Genomic DNA, 18,687 nt, shown 5'->3' on the forward strand with positions numbered 1-18,687 from the left:
AGTCACAATACCTGCAACTGTTTTTTTTCCTCGCCAGTGGCCTTCAGCAGGGCTTGTAGCTCCTCATACCCTGACGACAAAAACATGACACTTGTTGATGTGCATATTGTGCTAGTTAGTTACTGCGCCTGTTTAGGTTCTGCAGCATTCCTGAACAGTACAGGTTTTGTTTGACATCACAGAACATGCATGAACACATCAATAATGCACATCTTCCACCTCGAAGTGGAAACTTGTCAAACAGGACCACTTTGCTTTTACATGTCTCACCTGGCTCAGCAGAGGTTGTCTCATACTTCTTAGTGTAGTCACTACGCTTCTGTACCAGCTCTTCCTTCTCCAGCTGGTTATTGGTCAATCTAAAGACAAAACGGGATAGACATTCCTGTGTGACTAACGGATGGCAAATCAAATGTCTAATTTTCATGACCAAATTTGACCCGTCGGTGTAGTAATAGATATTACAAACATAAATGCTGTTTTCAATTTCCTTCACTTTGTTGTTTACATTAACGTATGGTTCACACATAGCTAACACATTTTGATAACGCATTCCCATGTTAGCTATGTGTGAACCATATGTTTGTAATGCTATTGTATGCAAAGGCAATCAGGTTAGATGTATCACAAGTTTGTCTACATTGAAGAGCTGGCCTATGGGATATATTCACCTCGTTGACTGGAACTCCTTGGCGAGGCCTGACTCAGTGTTTGCTGCGGTGGGAAAGTTGTTTAACAGCTTCACCTTCAGAACAAACAAAAACTGTTTTCACCACCATTAAAATAATGTAGCATAGTACTAGAATGCTACTTCATTTTCTTTATATAAACAATCTGGTTTGATTAGCCCAGAACGACAATAGTACATCATATATGGCACCCTATTCTGTATGTAGTGCACTACTTTTGACCAGAGCCCTATGAGCCGTGGTTAAAAGTATTACACTATATAGGGAACAGGGTGCCATTTGAGACTCAACCAATGAGAAAAATCAAGAATCGCACAGTGATTTCACAGTCTACGCAATCAGAGCTATGGAGCCACGTCGGAGCCGTTGCGTAGACTGTGTGGAGCTCTTACGCTTACCTGCTCCTGTAGTTGGCTGGCGACTCGCTGTGCTTTCTCCTCCCTCTCACTGGCCTCTCGCAGCTGCAGCCTGAGCTCTGAGAGACTGGAGTTCTTCTGGCTGATGTCCTGCTCCAGTGCTTTCATCTTACTCTCAAACATCCTGAAGGGAGGGAAACCAACCCCTTTTTAGTCAGCCATCTAGTTTCAAGACACCCCACTGTAGTCTACGTTGGCTTGGTATTCTACCAGATCTAGATGTTTGTTCTTTAGGTCAGTGGTTCCCAAACTGTCAGTCGGGACCCACTTGTAGGTTGTGGCAGGGGTCCATGCAGGTCGCGGGATAAAACATTTTGTGCATTGCAATTTTTTGTACAGTACCAGTCAAAAGTTTGGACACACCTACTCATTCCAGGGTTTTTCTTATTTTGACTATTTTCTACATTGTGGAATAATAGTGAAGACATCAAAACTATGAAATAACACATGGAATCATGTAGTAACCAAAAAAGTGTTAAATTCTTCAAAGTAGCCAAAGTTGCCTTGATGACAGCTTTGCACACTCTTGGCAGTCTCTCAACCAGCTTCATGAGGTAGTCACCTGGAATGCATTTCAATTAACAGGTGTGCCTTGTTTTTAATTTGTGGAATTTCTTTCCTTCTTAATGAGTTTGAGCCAATCAGTTGTGTTGTGACAAGGTAGGGGTGGTATACAGAATATAGCCCTATTTGGTAAAAGACCAAGTCCATATTATGGCAAGAACAGCTCAAATAAGCAAAGAGAAACAACAGTCCATCATTACTTTAAGATACAAAGGCCAGTCCATCCGGACAATTGAAGAGGCGACTCCAGGATGCTGGCCTTCTAAGCAGAGTTGCAAAGAAAAAGCCATATCTCAGACTGGCCAATAAAAAGAAAAGATTAAGATGGGCAAAAGAACACAGACACTGGACAGAGGAACTCTGCCTAGAAGGCAAGCATCCCGGAGTCGTCTCTTCACTGTTGACGTTGAGACTGGTGTTTTGTGGGTACTATTTAATGAAGCTTCCAGTTGAGGACTTGTGAGGCATCTGTTTCTCAAACTAGACACTCTAATGTACTTGTCCTCTTGCTCAGTTGTGCACCGGGGCCTCCCACTCCTTCTATTCTGGCTAGAGCCAGTTGGCGCTGTTCTGTGAAGGGAGTACTACACAGCGTTGTACGAGATCTTCAGTTTCTTGGCAATTTCTCGCATGGAATAGCCTTCATTTCTCAGAACAAGAATAGACTGACGAGTTTCAGAAGAAAGTTCTTTGTTTCTGGACATTTTGAGCCTGTAATCGAACCCACAAAGGCTGATACTCAATTAGTCTAAAGAAGGCCAATTTTATTGCTTCTTTAATCAGGACAACAGTTTTCAGCTGTGCTAACATTATTGCAAAAGGGTTTTCTAATGATCAATTAGCCTTTTAAAATGATAAACTTGAATTAGCTAACACAACGTGCCATTGGAACACAGGAGTGATGGTTGCTGATAATGGGCCTCTGTACGCCCATGTAGATATTCCATAAGAAAATCAGCCGTTTCCAGTTACAATAGTCATTTACAACATTCACAATATCTACACTGTATTTCTGATCAATTTTATGTTATTGTAATGGACAAAAAATTAGATTTTCAAAAACAAGGACATTTCTAAGTGACTCCAAACTTTTGAAAGGCAGTGTAGCCTATAATCTTGGAGATTTTACAATCAACAAAAGAAACACTAGACAATCAGGCCCCCATTGATTTTGTTATAATGTTTGAGCATAAACACAGCATTATCCATGGTAAAATGTGTAGAATTGCAGGAAATTAGCTTAACTACAACTTATTCTTTGGTCTATGTATGTTTTTTCACCGCTCAACCCTTATGGTAGGTCGTAACTCAAAAGACACCTCAATTGGCGGGTCACGAAACAAAGTTTTAGAACCCCTGCTCTAGGTTATACATTAAGTAGTTACAGTCCAAGAAACAGGGTTAGTGAGTTCGCTCGTGTCTTTTAGTCAGATGAGAACAGGAGTGAGGACTGAGTGGTTGACTTCGTTCATTTCAACGGATCCCTCACCTTGTTACCACAGTGGCCTTCCAGGTCTTACTTTCGACCCCCTCAGGGATGACCCTGGACTGGGCTGCCACTAGCTGTTGTCTGGCCTCCTCCAGCTCAGCCTCCAGCTTCTCATTGGTCATCTCTAGACTGGTCTTGGCCATCCTCAGCCTCTCCGCAGCCTCAGTCTCCTGCAACACATTTTTTTAAATGAGTCCTGAGACTTGACTAAATGTTGTAACTATGCATCCCATGAAAAGGGACGGGGCGGACCACATACCCTTTTAATCTCTTTCCGTAAATGTTCGTTTTCCATCACAATTTTCTCCACTCCTTTGGTTTTGGTCTCTAGTCTGGAGCTCAGCTGTGTTTCTGTGTTTCTCTTGAGCTTCTCGTAATCATTCTAGAGAAGACGGAGAGCAAGAGGACAAAATAAATGTTAAAAACATTTGAACTTGAACAGCATAACCTTCGAGCAGTTTTGAAGGGCTATAAGAGCTCCACTGGTTGTTAAACATGTAATAGGACATCTCATGCCTTATTACACAAGTAGTTCACAAGAGTTCACCTTGAGTTTTTCATGCTTGCGCTCCAGAGCTGTGAGCTGTTCCTGACTCAGTGCTGCTGGAGTTTTCTTCAGCATCTCATTCTCCCTCTGCACCCTATCCACCACTCTCTTCATCAGCCCGATGGTCTTCTCCAACTCTGGCACAGTTTTACCGCTGCGACCCGCCTACAGTGGACAGGAAAGAGTTTCATTCAGTCGTGTGATCCAGTTGTTGTATAATACACTTTTACTAGATGGTTAAATTGACTGTAAAGTGAGAACCTCTCTACAAGCCATGTCAGTAAAACAAGAGTGCACACAGACAGGTGGATAGAGTAGAATTACAGCCTGACCACTAGGAATACGACATCTGTATACACCGAGTGTACAAAACATTAGGAACACCTTCCTAATATTGCGTTGAAATTAATACACTAAGTAGTTACATGGTCAGTCTATTTCATGGAAAATACAATTATTGATTGTATGTTTGTTTATTCCATGTGTAACTCTGTGTTGTTGTATGTGTCGAACTGCTTTGCTTTATTCTTGGCCAGGTCGCAGTTGTAAATGAGAACTTGTTCTCAACTAGCCTACCTGGTTAAATAAAGGTGAAATACAATTTTCAAAAAGAGCAGGTGTTCTAAATGTTTTGTATACTCAGTGTAGATACCTAGTCACTAGCGTACACAAGCAGGCATTAAAGCACAAAAAAAATCGCATGATTGAAACTTTTTCAGTCAAAAAATCCCATGGCAAACCTTTTGGCTCAAGAGCCACATCAGGATTTCGAAATTTAACGGACAGACTTTTTTTAATGACTGATTTGTTTGTCAAAATGGGTTTACGGGCCAGAAAAAAGGGCAGTTATTTGAAAAAATATATTAATATTATCCCCTAAATAATAACCCCCCCCAAAAAATATTATTTTAGACTCAAACCTAATGCGTCATCCATATGACTAAAATCCGTCGCAGAGACTGAGAACTTTAACCCCTGCACAAGACTAGGATAGACCTACCTCACGGACGTGACCCAGTTTTTTCTCCACCTCCGCCTTTTCCTTCTTCAGAACGTTGTACATCTCTTTGAGGTCTGCAACTTGGTCCTATCAGTAAAGTAGAGAGGGTATCATTGGATAAGCTGGAAAACAAACATCTCTGGCAGGTCTTAACAGACCAAAGGTCTTAAAATCCACCTAGCCAATGAGGTCTTAACCGGTTGCTTGAACTTAGTTCCAGGGCTTAAGTTATTGGGCTTCAAGGCCCCAGTTGAAAGGGAGCTAATGATCTGCAGCTGTGTTTTTAGTCAAATCCCCCCCAAAATGTATCTACCATACCTTTAGTCTGGGTAGGTCGTTGTTGGCCTGTTCCAGTTGAAAGTGGAGCTCCAGCTTCTCTGAGGAAAGCTTCAGGTTCTCTCTCTGAAGCTCGTACTCTTTCTGCGAGGGGTTGTCTGATGTCTGAAAGAAAGAAATAACAGCCGTCACGCTTACGCAATCAGAATGTGACAAAACACAAAAATAACAATTTATTAGGAGAGAAGAGGGAAGAGATGAAGGGAGCTAAGAAAGGAAGTGTAAGGTGGTGACCACATGGATAAACATACAAAAACGTAGCGCCTAGGACTGGAAGGAGGTACTATACACAGGGTTTGGCAGTGGTAGGCCGTCATTGTAAATAAGAATTTGTTCTTAACTGACTTGCATAGTTAAAATAAAGGTTAAATAAAAAATAAATGAAACACAGACTGGGAGCCTATCAAGCCAAACACTGCACACTTTCTGCTAGCTCAAACACTGCACTAGCATCTTGTCAGGGTGGAAGCCAGGGGCAGCCTTTGGTACCTTATGAGTTTTGGGAGACATAGGTTTGAGCTTTTGTCTTATCTTCTCAATGTCATTGGTAATGACCTCCAGCTCGGCACCACGGGTACTCTCCGAAGCAAACTCGAGCTTGCTGTCTGTGACATCATCAATGTCGAGTTCCTTGATGACAAAACTGACAGATTCGCCGTCAATGAGGTCAGCACTGGGGTCAGCGCTGACTTCCATTATGAAGTCCTCTTCTTTCCTGACGTTTCCTCCACTGTCCCACTTAATTTCTATCTCCACCTCCCTCTGTGTCTCCATCTCTGTCTCCCCCAGTATCCTCTGCATTATCTGTACCCATCACACTACTTGACTGCTGTCACCTCTCCTTGCTCAGATGCAGGTTTCACTGACTCAAGCCTCTCAGAGGTTGATGGCTCACTCTGGATTTAGGGGGTTTGGATCGTAGAAATAGAATGAATAGAACGAATGTCCCCATTCAAGTAAACTATGGCATAATGGTGGACTGGTGGTCATTGCTCCTATGGGTACACTCGCAAAGCAGGAAGTAAAATAAAAAAGGAAGTGTACGGTGCACTTTTTATTTAACGTCCTACTTTGCTCCTATATGTACTCATCAATATGTGCTGTAATATTTTGATTATACTCAACTGACATGACACAAATTCCATTCTATTGCATGAGCCACATCAGTTAACATCATTTGAAGGAACATTCTATATTACAATGGAAATTATTGCATCACAATACCAGGCAGCCATTGCGAGTGTACCAATTAGTTCACCAGTCAAATTGCCAGGTTTAGAGGTTCCAAGACCGTTCTATTCATTCTATTTCTATGGTTTGGGTACACTCAAATCCAGCACAGTGTCACTTGTGGAATCCTGTCTGACAATGAGATTCTCCTCTGTGGTTATGTCCACTAGTTCAGCAACAGCCACCTCATTGATATTCTCTGACTCTGCATCACTTTTTTCCAGGTTCTCCTTCTTGGACTCTCTGTCAGTCTCTTCTGTTTCCCCATCTCCCTCTCCTGTATCTTCCATCTGTTCTTCATGTCCTCCCTCTCCAGTCTCATCTGTTCTTTCCTGTTCTCCACGCTCTGCCCTGCTTGGTTTCTCTGTCTGCTCTGTCTCAGGTACACAGTCATTTGTTCCATCAAAGACTGTCTGGGTTTCTTTTTGACCTTGGTTTGGGTGTAGTGCCCCCTCCTTGTGGGCTGACGTGCCATCTCTCTGACAGGCTACACTGTCATTGGCTAAGAAGGTCAGGACCCTCTTTTTCTCATGTACGTCACCAACATCAAACGTCAGCGAACGAAGCTCTTTCAAGGACACGGATGGGGAGACCAAACTTCTCCCCTCATTCACGTGCATCGAATGGGATTGAGGAGTGGGTGAAAGAGAGAAGTAGAAAAGAGAATAAAGAAAGTGTAGAAACCTAATGACTTAAATGTGAAATTAATGCAAACATACGTACATAGTGAGATGAAAGACAGTTGGCAATATTTGTAAACAGTGGTTGTCTGTTGTGTCTGAGTGAGATTTCACAAAAGTTCAATGTCAAGCCCTGCAGTTTAATATGTTTTCCTGTCTTGTTGTGTTTGTGTGTAAAAGGTAGTGCAGTCTCAGATCATATTTGAGTCAGTCAGTGTGTAGTCTTACAGAGGACTTCTGGCTCTCCAGGGAGTGAAGCCTGTCCTCCAGGTAGTGGTTCCTCAGGTTCATGTCCTCCATGGCAGAATCTCTGGGTAGGGCCTGCTGCTGTCTGGAATGGACAGAGAGGAAAATGTTAGTCCTACAAGGGTTGGTCTGGTTATACTGCAAACACAATAGATAATAGTGCTGACGATGTGTTCCCACCATCTTATTTGTCCACCAGAAAAAGCCCTATGATTTTGAGCTACTCAAGAAAAAGAGTTGCTATTAAACGAACCAACAGCAGCACAGTTACAATGTCTGAAACACCTACTTTATGGTGAGGATCTGTTGCTCCAGTTCACCGTTCCTCCTCTTCAGCTCAACCAGTTCTTTCTCAGACTCCTGTGTCCTCACCCCCACCACCTGATCTGCCGTCACACCACGACCCTTCAGTTTCCTCTGCAGACCTGCCTTCTCCTGCTCCAGTCTGAACACAGAGGGACAACCAGGGACATGGCACAACGTAAGACCATATGGCTAAGGAGTATTGGAGTGAAGGAGTGTTCGATATCTATTGTGTATGAGTAAGCAGGGTCATGTGCTTCTGTGAACTTTTTGTTGGTCTTGTCCGTGTGCATGTGCGTCCGTGTGTGTCAGTCAAAATGTCTGTACTTTGTATGTCTTCATGGAGTGAGTGGGATGTGTATGTTTCTTATGGTGTGTGCATGGTGTGGCTAAACCCCTTGCACCATGAGTGTCTTGGTTCTAACCTGGAGTAGAGGTCCTTGAGAGTACTCAGCTGCTTAGAGACAGACTCGGTTTCCCTCTCCTTCTCCTTCAGAATGTTCCTCACTTTCTCCATCCTGGCCTGCCACTTCTTGCCCTCCTCCCACCGCACTATTTCTTCTTTATTTGTCTGCAGGATAGATAGTGTGATGATGAGGCATGTCACATATAGGTTCCTTTCAATCCTCAAATACCTTGTATTTGTGAATGTCCATGAAATACAGGAATGTAATTATAGTATCTCTATGGAGCCAACATGCAGTGGGACAGGGAGGCAGGGATCAAATCTGATTTGACACATGCGCTGAATACAGGTGTAAACCTTACCGTGAAATTCTTACTTACAAGTCCTTAACCAACAATGCAGTTCAAGAAATAGAGTTAATGAAATATTTACTAAATCAACTAAAGTAAAACAAATCTAATCAATCAAAAAGTTACACAATAAATGTACATAACAATGTGGAGGCTATATACAGGGGGTACCAGTACAGAGTCAATGTGGAGGCTATATACAGGGGGTACCAGTACAGAGTCAATGTGGAGGCTATATACAGGGGGTACCAGTACAGAGTCAATGTGGAGGCTATATACAGGGGGTACCAGTACAGAGTCAATGTGGAGGCTATATACAGAGGGTACCGGTACAGAGTCAATGTGGAGGCTATATACAGGGGGTACCAGTACCGAGTCAATGTGGAGGCTATATACAGGGGGTACCAGTACAGAGTCAATGTGGAGGCTATATACAGGGGGTACCAGTACAGAGTCAATGTGGAGGCTATATACAGGGGGTACCAGTACAGAGTCAATGTGGAGGCTATATACAGGGGGTACCAGTACCGAGTCAATGTGGAGGCTATATACAGGGGGTACCAGTACAGAGTCAATGTGGAGGCTATATACAGGGGGTACTGAGTCAATGTGGAGGCTCTATACAGGGGGTACCGGTACCGAGTCAATGTGGAGGCTCTATACAGGGAGTACCAGTACCGAGTCAATGCGGAGGCTCTATACAGGGTGTACCAGTACCGAGTCAATGTGGAGGCTATATACAGGGGGTACCAGTACAGAGTCAATGTGGAGGCTATATACAGGGGGTACCGGTACCGAGTCAATGTGGAGGCTCTATACAGGGAGTACCAGTACAGAGTCAATGTGGAGGCTCTATACAGGGGGTACCAGTACCGAGTCAATGTGGAGGCTATATACAGGGGGTACCAAGTCAATGTGGAGGCTCTATACAGGGAGTACCAGTACCGAGTCAATGCGGAGGCTCTATACAGGGTGTACCAGTACCGAGTCAATGTGGAGGCTATATACAGGGGGTACCAGTACAGAGTCAATGTGGAGGCTATATACAGGGGGTACCGGTACCGAGTCAATGTGGAGGCTCTATACAGGGAGTACCAGTACAGAGTCAATGTGGAGGCTCTATACAGGGGGTACCAGTACCGAGTCAATGTGGAGGCTATATACAGGGGGTACCAGTACCGAGTCAATGTGGAGGCTATATACAGGGGGTACCAAGTCAATGTGGAGGCTCTATACAGGGAGTACCAGTACCGAGTCAATGTGGAGGCTCTATACAGGGGGTACCAGTACCGAGTCAATGTGGAGGCTATATACAGGGGGTACCAGTACCGAGTCAATGTCGAGGCTATATGCAGGGGGTACAGAATAGTCGAGGTAATTTGTAAAGTGATTATGATAATAAACAGTGAGTAGCAGCAGTGTAAAAACAAAGGGAGGGGACTGTCAGAGAACAGTCTATGACTTGGGTGACTGGAGTCTTTGACAGTTTTTTGGGCATTCCTATGACACCCCCTAGTATATAGGTCCTGGATGTCAGGAAGCTTGGCCCCAGTGATGAACTGGGCCATACGCATTACCCTCTGTAACGCCTTACGGTCAGATGCTGAGCAGTTGCCATTTCAAATCAAATCAAATGTTATTGTTCGTGTACACATATTTTGCAGATGTTACTGCGGGTGTAGCAAAATGCTTATGTTTCAGTGCAGTACTACCTAACAATACATGCAAATCCAAAACATTTATATAAAGGAAATAAGAAATATAGAAATGCTAGAATGAGCAATGTAAGAGTCCAGAATATAAATATATACTGTATGTATATGAAGGTGTGTATAGACATTATGGACAGTATTTGAATAGAAAAGGTGTGTACAGTAGTAGTTATAAAGGATGAGCCTTGACTAGAATACAGTATATACAGTTGAAGTTGGAAGTTTACATACACTTAGGTTGGAGTCATTAAAACTCATTTTTCAACCACTCCACAAATTTCTTGGTAACAAGTCGGTTAGGACATCTACTTTGTGCATGACACAAGTAATTTTTCCAACAATTGTTTACAGACAGATTATTTCACTGTATCACAATTCCAGTGGGTCAGAAGTTTACATACACAAAGTTGACTGTGCCTGTGCTTGGAAAATTACAGAAAACGATGTCATGGCTTTAGAAGCTTCTGATAGGCTAATCGGCATAATTTGAGTCAATTGGAGGTGTACCTGTGGATGTATTTCAAGACCTACCTTCAAACTCAGTGCCTCTTTGCTTGACATCATGGGAAAATCTAAAGAAATCAGCCAAAACCTCAGAAACAAATTGTACACCTTCACAAGTCTGGTTCATCCTTGGGAGCAATTTCCAAACGCCTGAAGGTACCATGTTCATCTGTACAAACAATAGTAGGCAAGTATAAATACCATGGGGCCACGCAGCCGTCATACTGCTCAGGAAGGAGACGCGTTCTGTCTCCTAGAGATGAACGTACTTTGGTGCGAAAAGTGCAAATCAATCCCAGAACAACAGCAAAGGACCTTGTGAAGATGCGGAGGAAACAGGTACAAAAGTATCTATATCTACAGTAAAACGAGTCCGATATCGACATAACCTGAAAGGCCGCTCAGCAAGGAAAAAGCCACTGCTCCAAAACCGCCCTAAAAAAGCCAGACTACGGTTTGCAACTGCACATGGGGACAAAGATCATACTTTTTGGAGAAATGTCCTCTGGTCTGATGAAACAAAAATAGAACTGTTTGGCCATAATGACCATTGTTATGTTTGGAAGAAAAAGGGGGACGCTTGCAAGCCGAAGAACACCATCCCAACCGTGAAGCACGGGGGTGGCAGCATCATGTTGTTGGGGTGCTTTGCTGCAGGAGGGACTGGTGCACTTCACAAAATAGATGGCATCATGAGGCAGGAAAATTATGTGGATATATTGAAGCAACATCTCAAGACATCAGCCAGGAAGTTAAAGCTTGGTCGCAAATGGGTCTTCCAAATGGACAAATCACCCCAAGCATACTTCCAAAGTTGTGACAAAATGGCTTAAAAACAACAAAGTCAAGGTATTGGAGTGGCCATCACAAAGCCCTGACCTCAATCCTATAGAACATTTGTGGGCAGAACTGAAAAAGTGTGTGCAAGCAAGGAGGCCTACAAACCTGACTCAGTTACACCAGCTCTGTCAGGAGGAATGGGCCAAAATTCACCCAACTTATTGTGGGAAGCTTGTGGAAGGCTATCCGAAACCTTTAACCCAAGTTAAACAATTTAAAGGCAATACTACCAAATACTAATTGAGTGTATGTAAACTTCTGACCCACTGGGAATGTGATGAAAGAAATTCAAGCTGAAATAAATCATTCTCTCTACTATTATTGACATTTCACATTCTTAAAATAAAGTGGTGATCCTAACTGACCTAAGACAGGGAATGTTTACTAGGATTAAATGTCAGGAATTGTGAAAAACTGAGTTTAAATGTATTTGGCTAAGGTGTATGTAAACTTCCGACTTCAACTGTACCTGAAGTGGGTAAAACAGTATGTATTCACCTTGTCATCCTTTAGGCCAAGGCCTTTCCTTTCTGTTGTTGACTCTGGTACACCTCTCCTTTCCAGCTCCGACTCCAACCTACGGATCTTCTTCTGCAGTGCCTCTACTGTGGGCCCCTTCCCCTCAGGGTCAGATTGACCCTGCACACACACACACAGTCATAATTATTTACAGTTAAAAAACACATTTTTGACACACAGACGTGTGTGCACATGCAGACACGCTCCCACATACACAATTTAAACAATTACATAGATTGATAACACAAATAGATGATCAATCAAACATACTAACAGAGTCACCCTCCAATCAATTGATAAACTACACAACTATTGTCCATCCAATTGGATTACATAATAATAATAATAATGAAATAAGCATATTCCTACTCCCCAGTTTGCCGATTGGACACAGAAACGAGTCGGACTGTGTCACTGACCTGCAGTCCGCTGTTGAGCCTCTTGATTCGCTGTTTGAGTTCGTGGATCTCCTCGTCTCTCTCTTCCTTCTCCCCCTGCAACTTGCTCTGGGTCTTCAGGCTCTTCTGGAGGTCCTTGTTCAGGCCCTCCACCTCCTCCTTCAGGGTGTTCTCCCTCCCCCTCCCTGCCTTCACAGCCTCCTTCGCCCCCTGGAGCTCTTCGTTTAGCTCCTGCACACGAGCCTGATGGAAATAACCAGAATAACATCTCTTGGTATGCATTCAAGGGATATACTGTGCCACTTGACAAAAGTTATTCTGTATTGATAATTGGTATATTAAAACATGTGCAGCATAACATGCTGATTATGTGTCATGACTGGGAATCTTAACACTTATCAGGAAAGATAAACCCTCTATCACTTACGAGTGTTAGCAGATTGTGTTTTAAGGGTTTGAAATTATGTAAGCGCTAGTTCATTAATAGCACGGTACCTAATATGCTATGAGACTGGGAGAGTGATGGGGACCAACCTTGAGGTCCTTGGTATGCTTGTCTACCAGCAGCTGGACATTGAGGCTATCCTCTCTGTGAGATGCATTGGCTATGATCTGCTGCTCCGCATGGGACGTCATCTCTGCCCTCAGCGCCAACAGGGCCTTACTCAGAGCCTGAGAGAAAGAGAGAGAAAGGGGGAAAATGGGAAAGTGAGATGGAGAGGATGACGTGGAGAGGCATAATATAGTTCCGGTCTGTTTAGTCAGTCTATTGTGACGTTTGGCAGTCATGTTCATGCTACCAAGATGCTATAATTACACTGACACAGTTCTATAGAGAGCAGACCATAAGACCAACAAACACAGTTGTGGCCAAATATATTGGCACCCTTGCACTTTTCTCAAATAATTCCCTATTTCTCCTAAAATGAGCTGGCACTTTTTTATTTTTTTATTTTTTAAATACACTTTTGGTCTCCACACCTTGTTATTGGAATTTCAACATTTCAGAACTAATTTTATTTTTGTAAACTTATGTTGACAATTTTAATTTAACAAATGGCATGGACAAAATTATTGGCACCCCAGAGCCTTTACTTGGTTGCACAGTCTTTGGCCAAGATAACTTCCAACAAATGCTTCTTGTAGTCATCAATGAGCTTGCTGCACCATTCTACAGGCAATTTGGCCAACTCTAAAGCAGCAAACTGCTCTAATTCTTTAATGTTTGAGGGGTGCCCTCCACCAACTGTTTCCAGCTCTCGCCATAGGTTATGGATGTGATTCAGGTCTGGACTCTGCGCTGGCCACTCCAGAACCGTCCAGTGTTTCTTCTTGAACCATTCCAGAGTGCTTTTGATGTGTGTTTGGGGTTGTTGTCCTGCTGGAAGACCCATAACCTTCAAAGGAGACAGTTTTTGGACACTGGGTTGAACATTGAAACCGGGTCTCCATTGAAGGTTTCGGGTCTTAGAGCAGGACAACGACCCCAAACACACATTAAAAACCACCTAGGAATGGTTAAGAGATGCGGTACTGTTCTGGAGCGGCTAGCGAAGAGTCCAGATCTGAATCACATCCATAACCTATGGTGAGATCTGAAAACAGTAGTTGGTGGAAGGAACCCGATAAACATTGAAGAATTTTAGCAGTTTGCTGCTGAAAAGTGGACAACATTGTCAGTAGACAAGCTCATTGATGGTTAGTGTTTGTCTGCAGTTATCTTGGCCAAAGGCTGTGCAACCAAGTACTAGCTCTGGGATGCCAATAATTTTGTCCATGCCATTAGTCTTTATTTTCTCAATTAAAATTGTAAACTTAAGTTTACAAAAATAAAATTGGTTCTGCAATGTTGAAATTCCAATAACAAGGTGTGGTGGCCAAAAGTTTTCAATCAATCAAATTCAATCACATTTATTTTTAAAGCCCTTTTTACATCAGCAGTTTTTACAAAGTGCTTACACAGAAAACCAGCTTAAAACCCCAAACAGCAAGCAATGCAGATGTAGAAGCACAGTGGCTAGGAAAAACTCCCTAGAAAGTCCAGCATAGAAAGACAGGAATGTAGGAAGAAACCTAGAGAGGCACCAGGCTCTGAGGGGTGGTCAGTCCTCTTCTGGCTGTGCCGGGTAGAGATTATAAGAGTACATGACCATCAACTTATTTGAGAAGAAATTATTTAAGAAATTATTTAAGAAAAGTGCAAGGGTGCCAATATATCTGGCCACAACTGTATCGTCCTAGTCTTCACCTTCAGTTGTTTCTCTTTCTGGTTGAGCTGTGCTTTGAGTCTCTCCACCAGGTTCTTCATGGTGTTGCTGGGCGAGCGGACGTTGGCCTGTTTCTGGGCCTCCAGCTCTGTGCGGAGGTAGTGCAGCTCCTTCTCCATCTGACCCAGCTGAGCACGCTGCTCCTCAGCCTCCCCTGACAGGGCTTTGGCCTGGGCTGCATGACGCTCCTCCAGCCTGGAACACACACAGTTGGGTTAAGCTAAACACAGGGCACAGGTCAAATTGGTTAAACACAGTTTGTATAGATAGGATGAAATTATCGACAAAGACAACTAAAGAATCAATATTTTCTGAGTTAAACAAGCCTAATCCTAGTTTACATATAGCTTTATCATTTACTGTTTCTTTCTACCTTTTCCTAGGCCTGGGATGCCATCAAATTCACTATTCCTGATCACGTACAGTAGGCCAATGTAAATGCAGATCTCAATTCTCAATTACATGACAGATCAGGTAAACAATGTATGTAGCTTAGCACTGAGTATCTTTGGTGTGCATCTTAAGCCGGCCAGTGACTTACTTAGCCCTCTCTGAGGCGTGCTCTTTGGCCTGCATGGCTGTGAGGTTCCTCTGCCTATCCAGCTCTGCAATGAGGCCCTTCAGCCGGTCGGTCATGGAGGACAGAGAGCGGTCTTGTTCCACCACCGTCTGTTCCATCTCAGCTAGGCGAACCAGGTGCTTGGTGGTCGGCACCGTTATGGTGGGCTTCTTCATTAACTCCTGGGGACAACAAGGAGAATAACAGAAGAGATTTTTGGGTCGTTCCAGGAAAAGAGTGCCTTTTGCATCTCTTTGATATTTAAGTAGAAATTGTGCACCAATATTTAATTTTAAAAGCCTGTTATATTAAATGAAGTGTCCTTTAATATAGACCACATGGAAAATTCAATACAACCAATTTTTACATGATTAACTGCTTGCTAAAGTGCCAAAATTCAGCATTTTGACCTGTCCGTCCAACACTGTGTCACTTCTAGGAAGATTTCAACCCACTTAATCCAAAATGTCTCCAAGTTTCACTATCATTATAAAGCCCTAGCAGGTATTTTTGTTGCTTTGACAAAGTCATTTCTGAAAATGATTATTTAATGTGATTAGTGATTCATTTACGTCTGTCCCTCATTTTAAGGTCAACCCTGTTACATGAACTAAACTCTTGTTTTAATATTCCTTAAAAAAAATGTTTTTTCAAAAGAAACATTGAACATCTAATAGTCAAATCATAGTGTAAAAGCAGGTGGGCTTGTTAAACTCTTTTTGGACATTTTCTGGTGTTTTGTGATGAGAAACTGAGTGGTCAACCCTGTTACTTTATTTGGCACTTAGTAAACACTTACTATAGTCTTTTTATTTAACCTCTTGAGATGGGAAAACATGTTCTTTATGAAGCTGAACATGTGCTTTTTATGACAGAGTGTTAAAATAAGGTGAAATCAAAAGTTTATTTTGATCAAGTTACACTTTTCAAAAGGTACAGAATTGTTGGAATGATCTTTTTACCGGGACAAAGAAAGAATAGTGAGTAACATGGTAAAAGTCCATAGCAATTTTGTATTGGTGGTAGACATCAATGATCCTTCCAAATGGGAATCCTAAAACCAGAATTTCTGAAAAGCCAGAGAAAGTTTCTGAAACGTTGTAACCCTAACACAGCCCAAGAGAGAGACATGGTAGAGCTAGGCTGGGCTACATACCAGTGCGGTCTGTTTGAAGCGGTCAAGGGAGGTGTCAGTGTGCAGGTCCAGTTTCTGGTGCAGCGTCCTCATCTCCTCTTCATGTCTCCTGGTGATATCCTCCTGCTCCTGGGGTTAATACAGGAGGCCACAGCAGTCAGAACCAATAGAACCAACAGTACACACCACAGCCATATACGGATACACTATATATACAAAAGTATGTGGACACCCTTTCAAATTTGTGGATTCAGCCATTTCAGTCACACCCATTGCTGACAGGTGTATAAAAGGTGTATAAAATCGAGCACACAGGCATGTATCTCTGTATCACTGGCAGTAGAATGGCCTTACTGAAGAGCTCAGAGACTTTCAACGTGGCACCGTCATAGGATGCCACCTTTTCAACAAGTCAGTTCATCAGAGCTGCCCCGGTCAACTGTAAGTGCTATTATTGTGAAGTGGAAATGTCTAAGAGCAACAATGGCTCAGCCGTTGCTAGGCCACACAAGCTCACAAAACGGGACCGCTGAGTGATGAAGAGCGTAAAAATCGTCTGTCCTCGGTTACAACACTCACTACCGAGTTCCAAAGTGGCTTTGGAAGCAACGTCAGCAAAATAACTCTTCGTCGGGAGCTTCATGAAATGGGGTTCCATGGCCGAGCAAACGCACACAAGCCTAAGATCACCATGCACAATGCCAAGCGTCGGGTTGGAGTGCTGTAAAGTCGCCGCCATTGGACTCTGGAGCAGTGGAAACTCGTTCTCTGGAGTGATGAATCATGCTTCACCATCTGGCAGTCCGACGGACTTATCTAGGTTTGGTGGATGCCAGGAGAACACTACCTGCCCCAATGCATAGTGCCAACTGTAAAGTTTTGGAGAGGAGGAATAATGGTTCGGGCTAGGCCCCTTAGTTCCAGTGAAGGGAAATCTTAACACTACAGCATACAATGACAATCTAGACTGTTCTGTGCTTCCAACTTTGTGGCAACAGTTTGGGTAAGGCCCTTTCCTGTTGAGCATGACAATGCCCCAGTGCACAAAGCGAGGTCCATACAGAAATGTTTTGTCGAGATCGGTGTGGAAGAACTTGACTGGCCTGCACAGAGCACTGACCTCAACTCCATCGAACACCTTTGGGATGAATTGGAACGCCGACTGCGAGCCAGGCCTAATCGCCCAACATCAGTGCCGACCTCACTAATGCTCTTGTGGCTGAATGGAAACAAGTCCTCTGCAGCAATGTTCCAACATCTAGTGGAATGCCTTCCCAAAAGAGTGGAGGCTGTTATGGCAGCAATGGGGGGCCAACTCCATACTAATGCCCATGATTTTGGAATGAGATGTTTGACAAGCAGGTGTCCACACGGAGAGACAGTTAAAACAACTTCTCGCACCCTCTTTTTCTCTAACACTTTCTAATATGTCTAAATGGCCATTTGGTGTTTAAGTCGAACATCAACCACAAATTGTGCATCAGATACACATAGCAGGCTTGTTGCTTCCTAGCAATCCTATAGTTCTCTATCCCCTGCTGTACCTGTCTAGCCCGGGCCAGTAGGTTCTGGTACTTCTTAAGGACCTCCTCCTTCTGGTCCAGGCGTCCCTGCAGGTTGTTGATGGTCTGGTGGGCCACCTTGAGGGCCGGCTGGCTCTCCCTCTGGTCCTCTTGGTGCTTGGCCAGGTCTGCCAAGAGCCTCTCCCTGTCTGCAGCCGCAGGGAGCCGTAGACGCAGCTCATTGATTACCCGGTCCCTGGAGAGGATGTTCTGCTCTGCCTTCCACAGGGCAGATTCCTTATCTTTCAGCTTCTGCTCAGGGAGAGTGGAGCAGAAGAAAGACAGCCTCATAGATGAATCACGTTTAAACTTACTTTTATACTTGCCTTTTACAAGGGATGGTGCTCTAAGGCATGTGGTGTGATCGTCCACCATAATGTGTGTACTTTTAAGGCATTTCCTGTGTGTCAACTGTGGGGTAAGTAATAATATGGCAAACAAATACATGCTACAGTATAATCACCTCATCTAGAGTTTTGCAGGTGGCCTGGGTCTCCAGGATGGTGCGGACGTGCTCTTTGATTTTCCTCAGGGCAAAGTCCAGCTGGTGGGCCAGGGGAAGGCTTGCGTCTGGCAAGGCTCCGGTAGCCTCCTCAAACTACATACAATACACACTAGGATTAACTGAGAGGAGGAGTCCAAATCCTTGGTTGACTTGGTAGCAAGCAGTTTGAGACCGTGTGAATTATGAGTAATATACAGTATCAAATCTAGGGTTACAAAGCAAAGGTGGAAACTTTCAAAGGTGGAAAAGTTCACCAGTAAACTACCAGAATCTTGGTATCTTTCAACAATGTTATTACAGGTGTCTAATTATCGCGGGCCCTCTGTGTGGCCTTATCACATGTAAAATATATGAAATAATGTATTATTTATAAAATAAAATGACAAATCTGTTAAACATATCCTAAATATAAACCATCAAATTAGTGAAT

The 18,687-nt window shown here is 43.3% G+C and overlaps 2 protein-coding genes across 2 annotated transcripts in view; both read right to left on the reverse strand.

Moving 5' to 3' along the window:
- cep290 (centrosomal protein 290) overlaps nucleotides 1-18,687 on the reverse strand; it is a 57,071-nt gene that overhangs the window by 2,464 nt on the left and 35,920 nt on the right. Inside the window, exons 33-52 of the mRNA XM_071416066.1 lie at nucleotides 18,216-18,350; nucleotides 17,735-18,004; nucleotides 16,212-16,319; nucleotides 15,038-15,237; nucleotides 14,478-14,691; nucleotides 12,764-12,901; nucleotides 12,251-12,472; nucleotides 11,811-11,951; nucleotides 7,926-8,071; nucleotides 7,487-7,642; nucleotides 7,180-7,282; nucleotides 5,024-5,146; nucleotides 4,706-4,792; nucleotides 3,706-3,870; nucleotides 3,418-3,540; nucleotides 3,159-3,328; nucleotides 1,088-1,229; nucleotides 672-745; nucleotides 271-359; nucleotides 12-70 (exon numbers count right to left, since the gene is read on the reverse strand). Coding sequence (XP_071272167.1) covers nucleotides 12-70; nucleotides 271-359; nucleotides 672-745; nucleotides 1,088-1,229; nucleotides 3,159-3,328; nucleotides 3,418-3,540; nucleotides 3,706-3,870; nucleotides 4,706-4,792; nucleotides 5,024-5,146; nucleotides 7,180-7,282; nucleotides 7,487-7,642; nucleotides 7,926-8,071; nucleotides 11,811-11,951; nucleotides 12,251-12,472; nucleotides 12,764-12,901; nucleotides 14,478-14,691; nucleotides 15,038-15,237; nucleotides 16,212-16,319; nucleotides 17,735-18,004; nucleotides 18,216-18,350 — 2,865 coding nt within the window. The remainder of the gene's footprint in view (nucleotides 1-11; nucleotides 71-270; nucleotides 360-671; nucleotides 746-1,087; nucleotides 1,230-3,158; nucleotides 3,329-3,417; nucleotides 3,541-3,705; nucleotides 3,871-4,705; nucleotides 4,793-5,023; nucleotides 5,147-7,179; nucleotides 7,283-7,486; nucleotides 7,643-7,925; nucleotides 8,072-11,810; nucleotides 11,952-12,250; nucleotides 12,473-12,763; nucleotides 12,902-14,477; nucleotides 14,692-15,037; nucleotides 15,238-16,211; nucleotides 16,320-17,734; nucleotides 18,005-18,215; nucleotides 18,351-18,687) is intronic.
- On the reverse strand, nucleotides 5,172-6,963 carry LOC139584350 (protein FAM9A-like; the record flags this gene model as incomplete). The annotated part of the gene is made up of 1 exon (XM_071416069.1): nucleotides 5,172-6,963. A coding segment is annotated over one exon (612 nt), but the record flags the coding sequence as incomplete, so codon positions are not given.

Source organism: Salvelinus alpinus, chromosome 9 (genome assembly GCF_045679555.1).
Source record: "Salvelinus alpinus chromosome 9, SLU_Salpinus.1, whole genome shotgun sequence".
NCBI classification, from domain to species: Eukaryota; Metazoa; Chordata; class Actinopteri; order Salmoniformes; family Salmonidae; genus Salvelinus; species Salvelinus alpinus.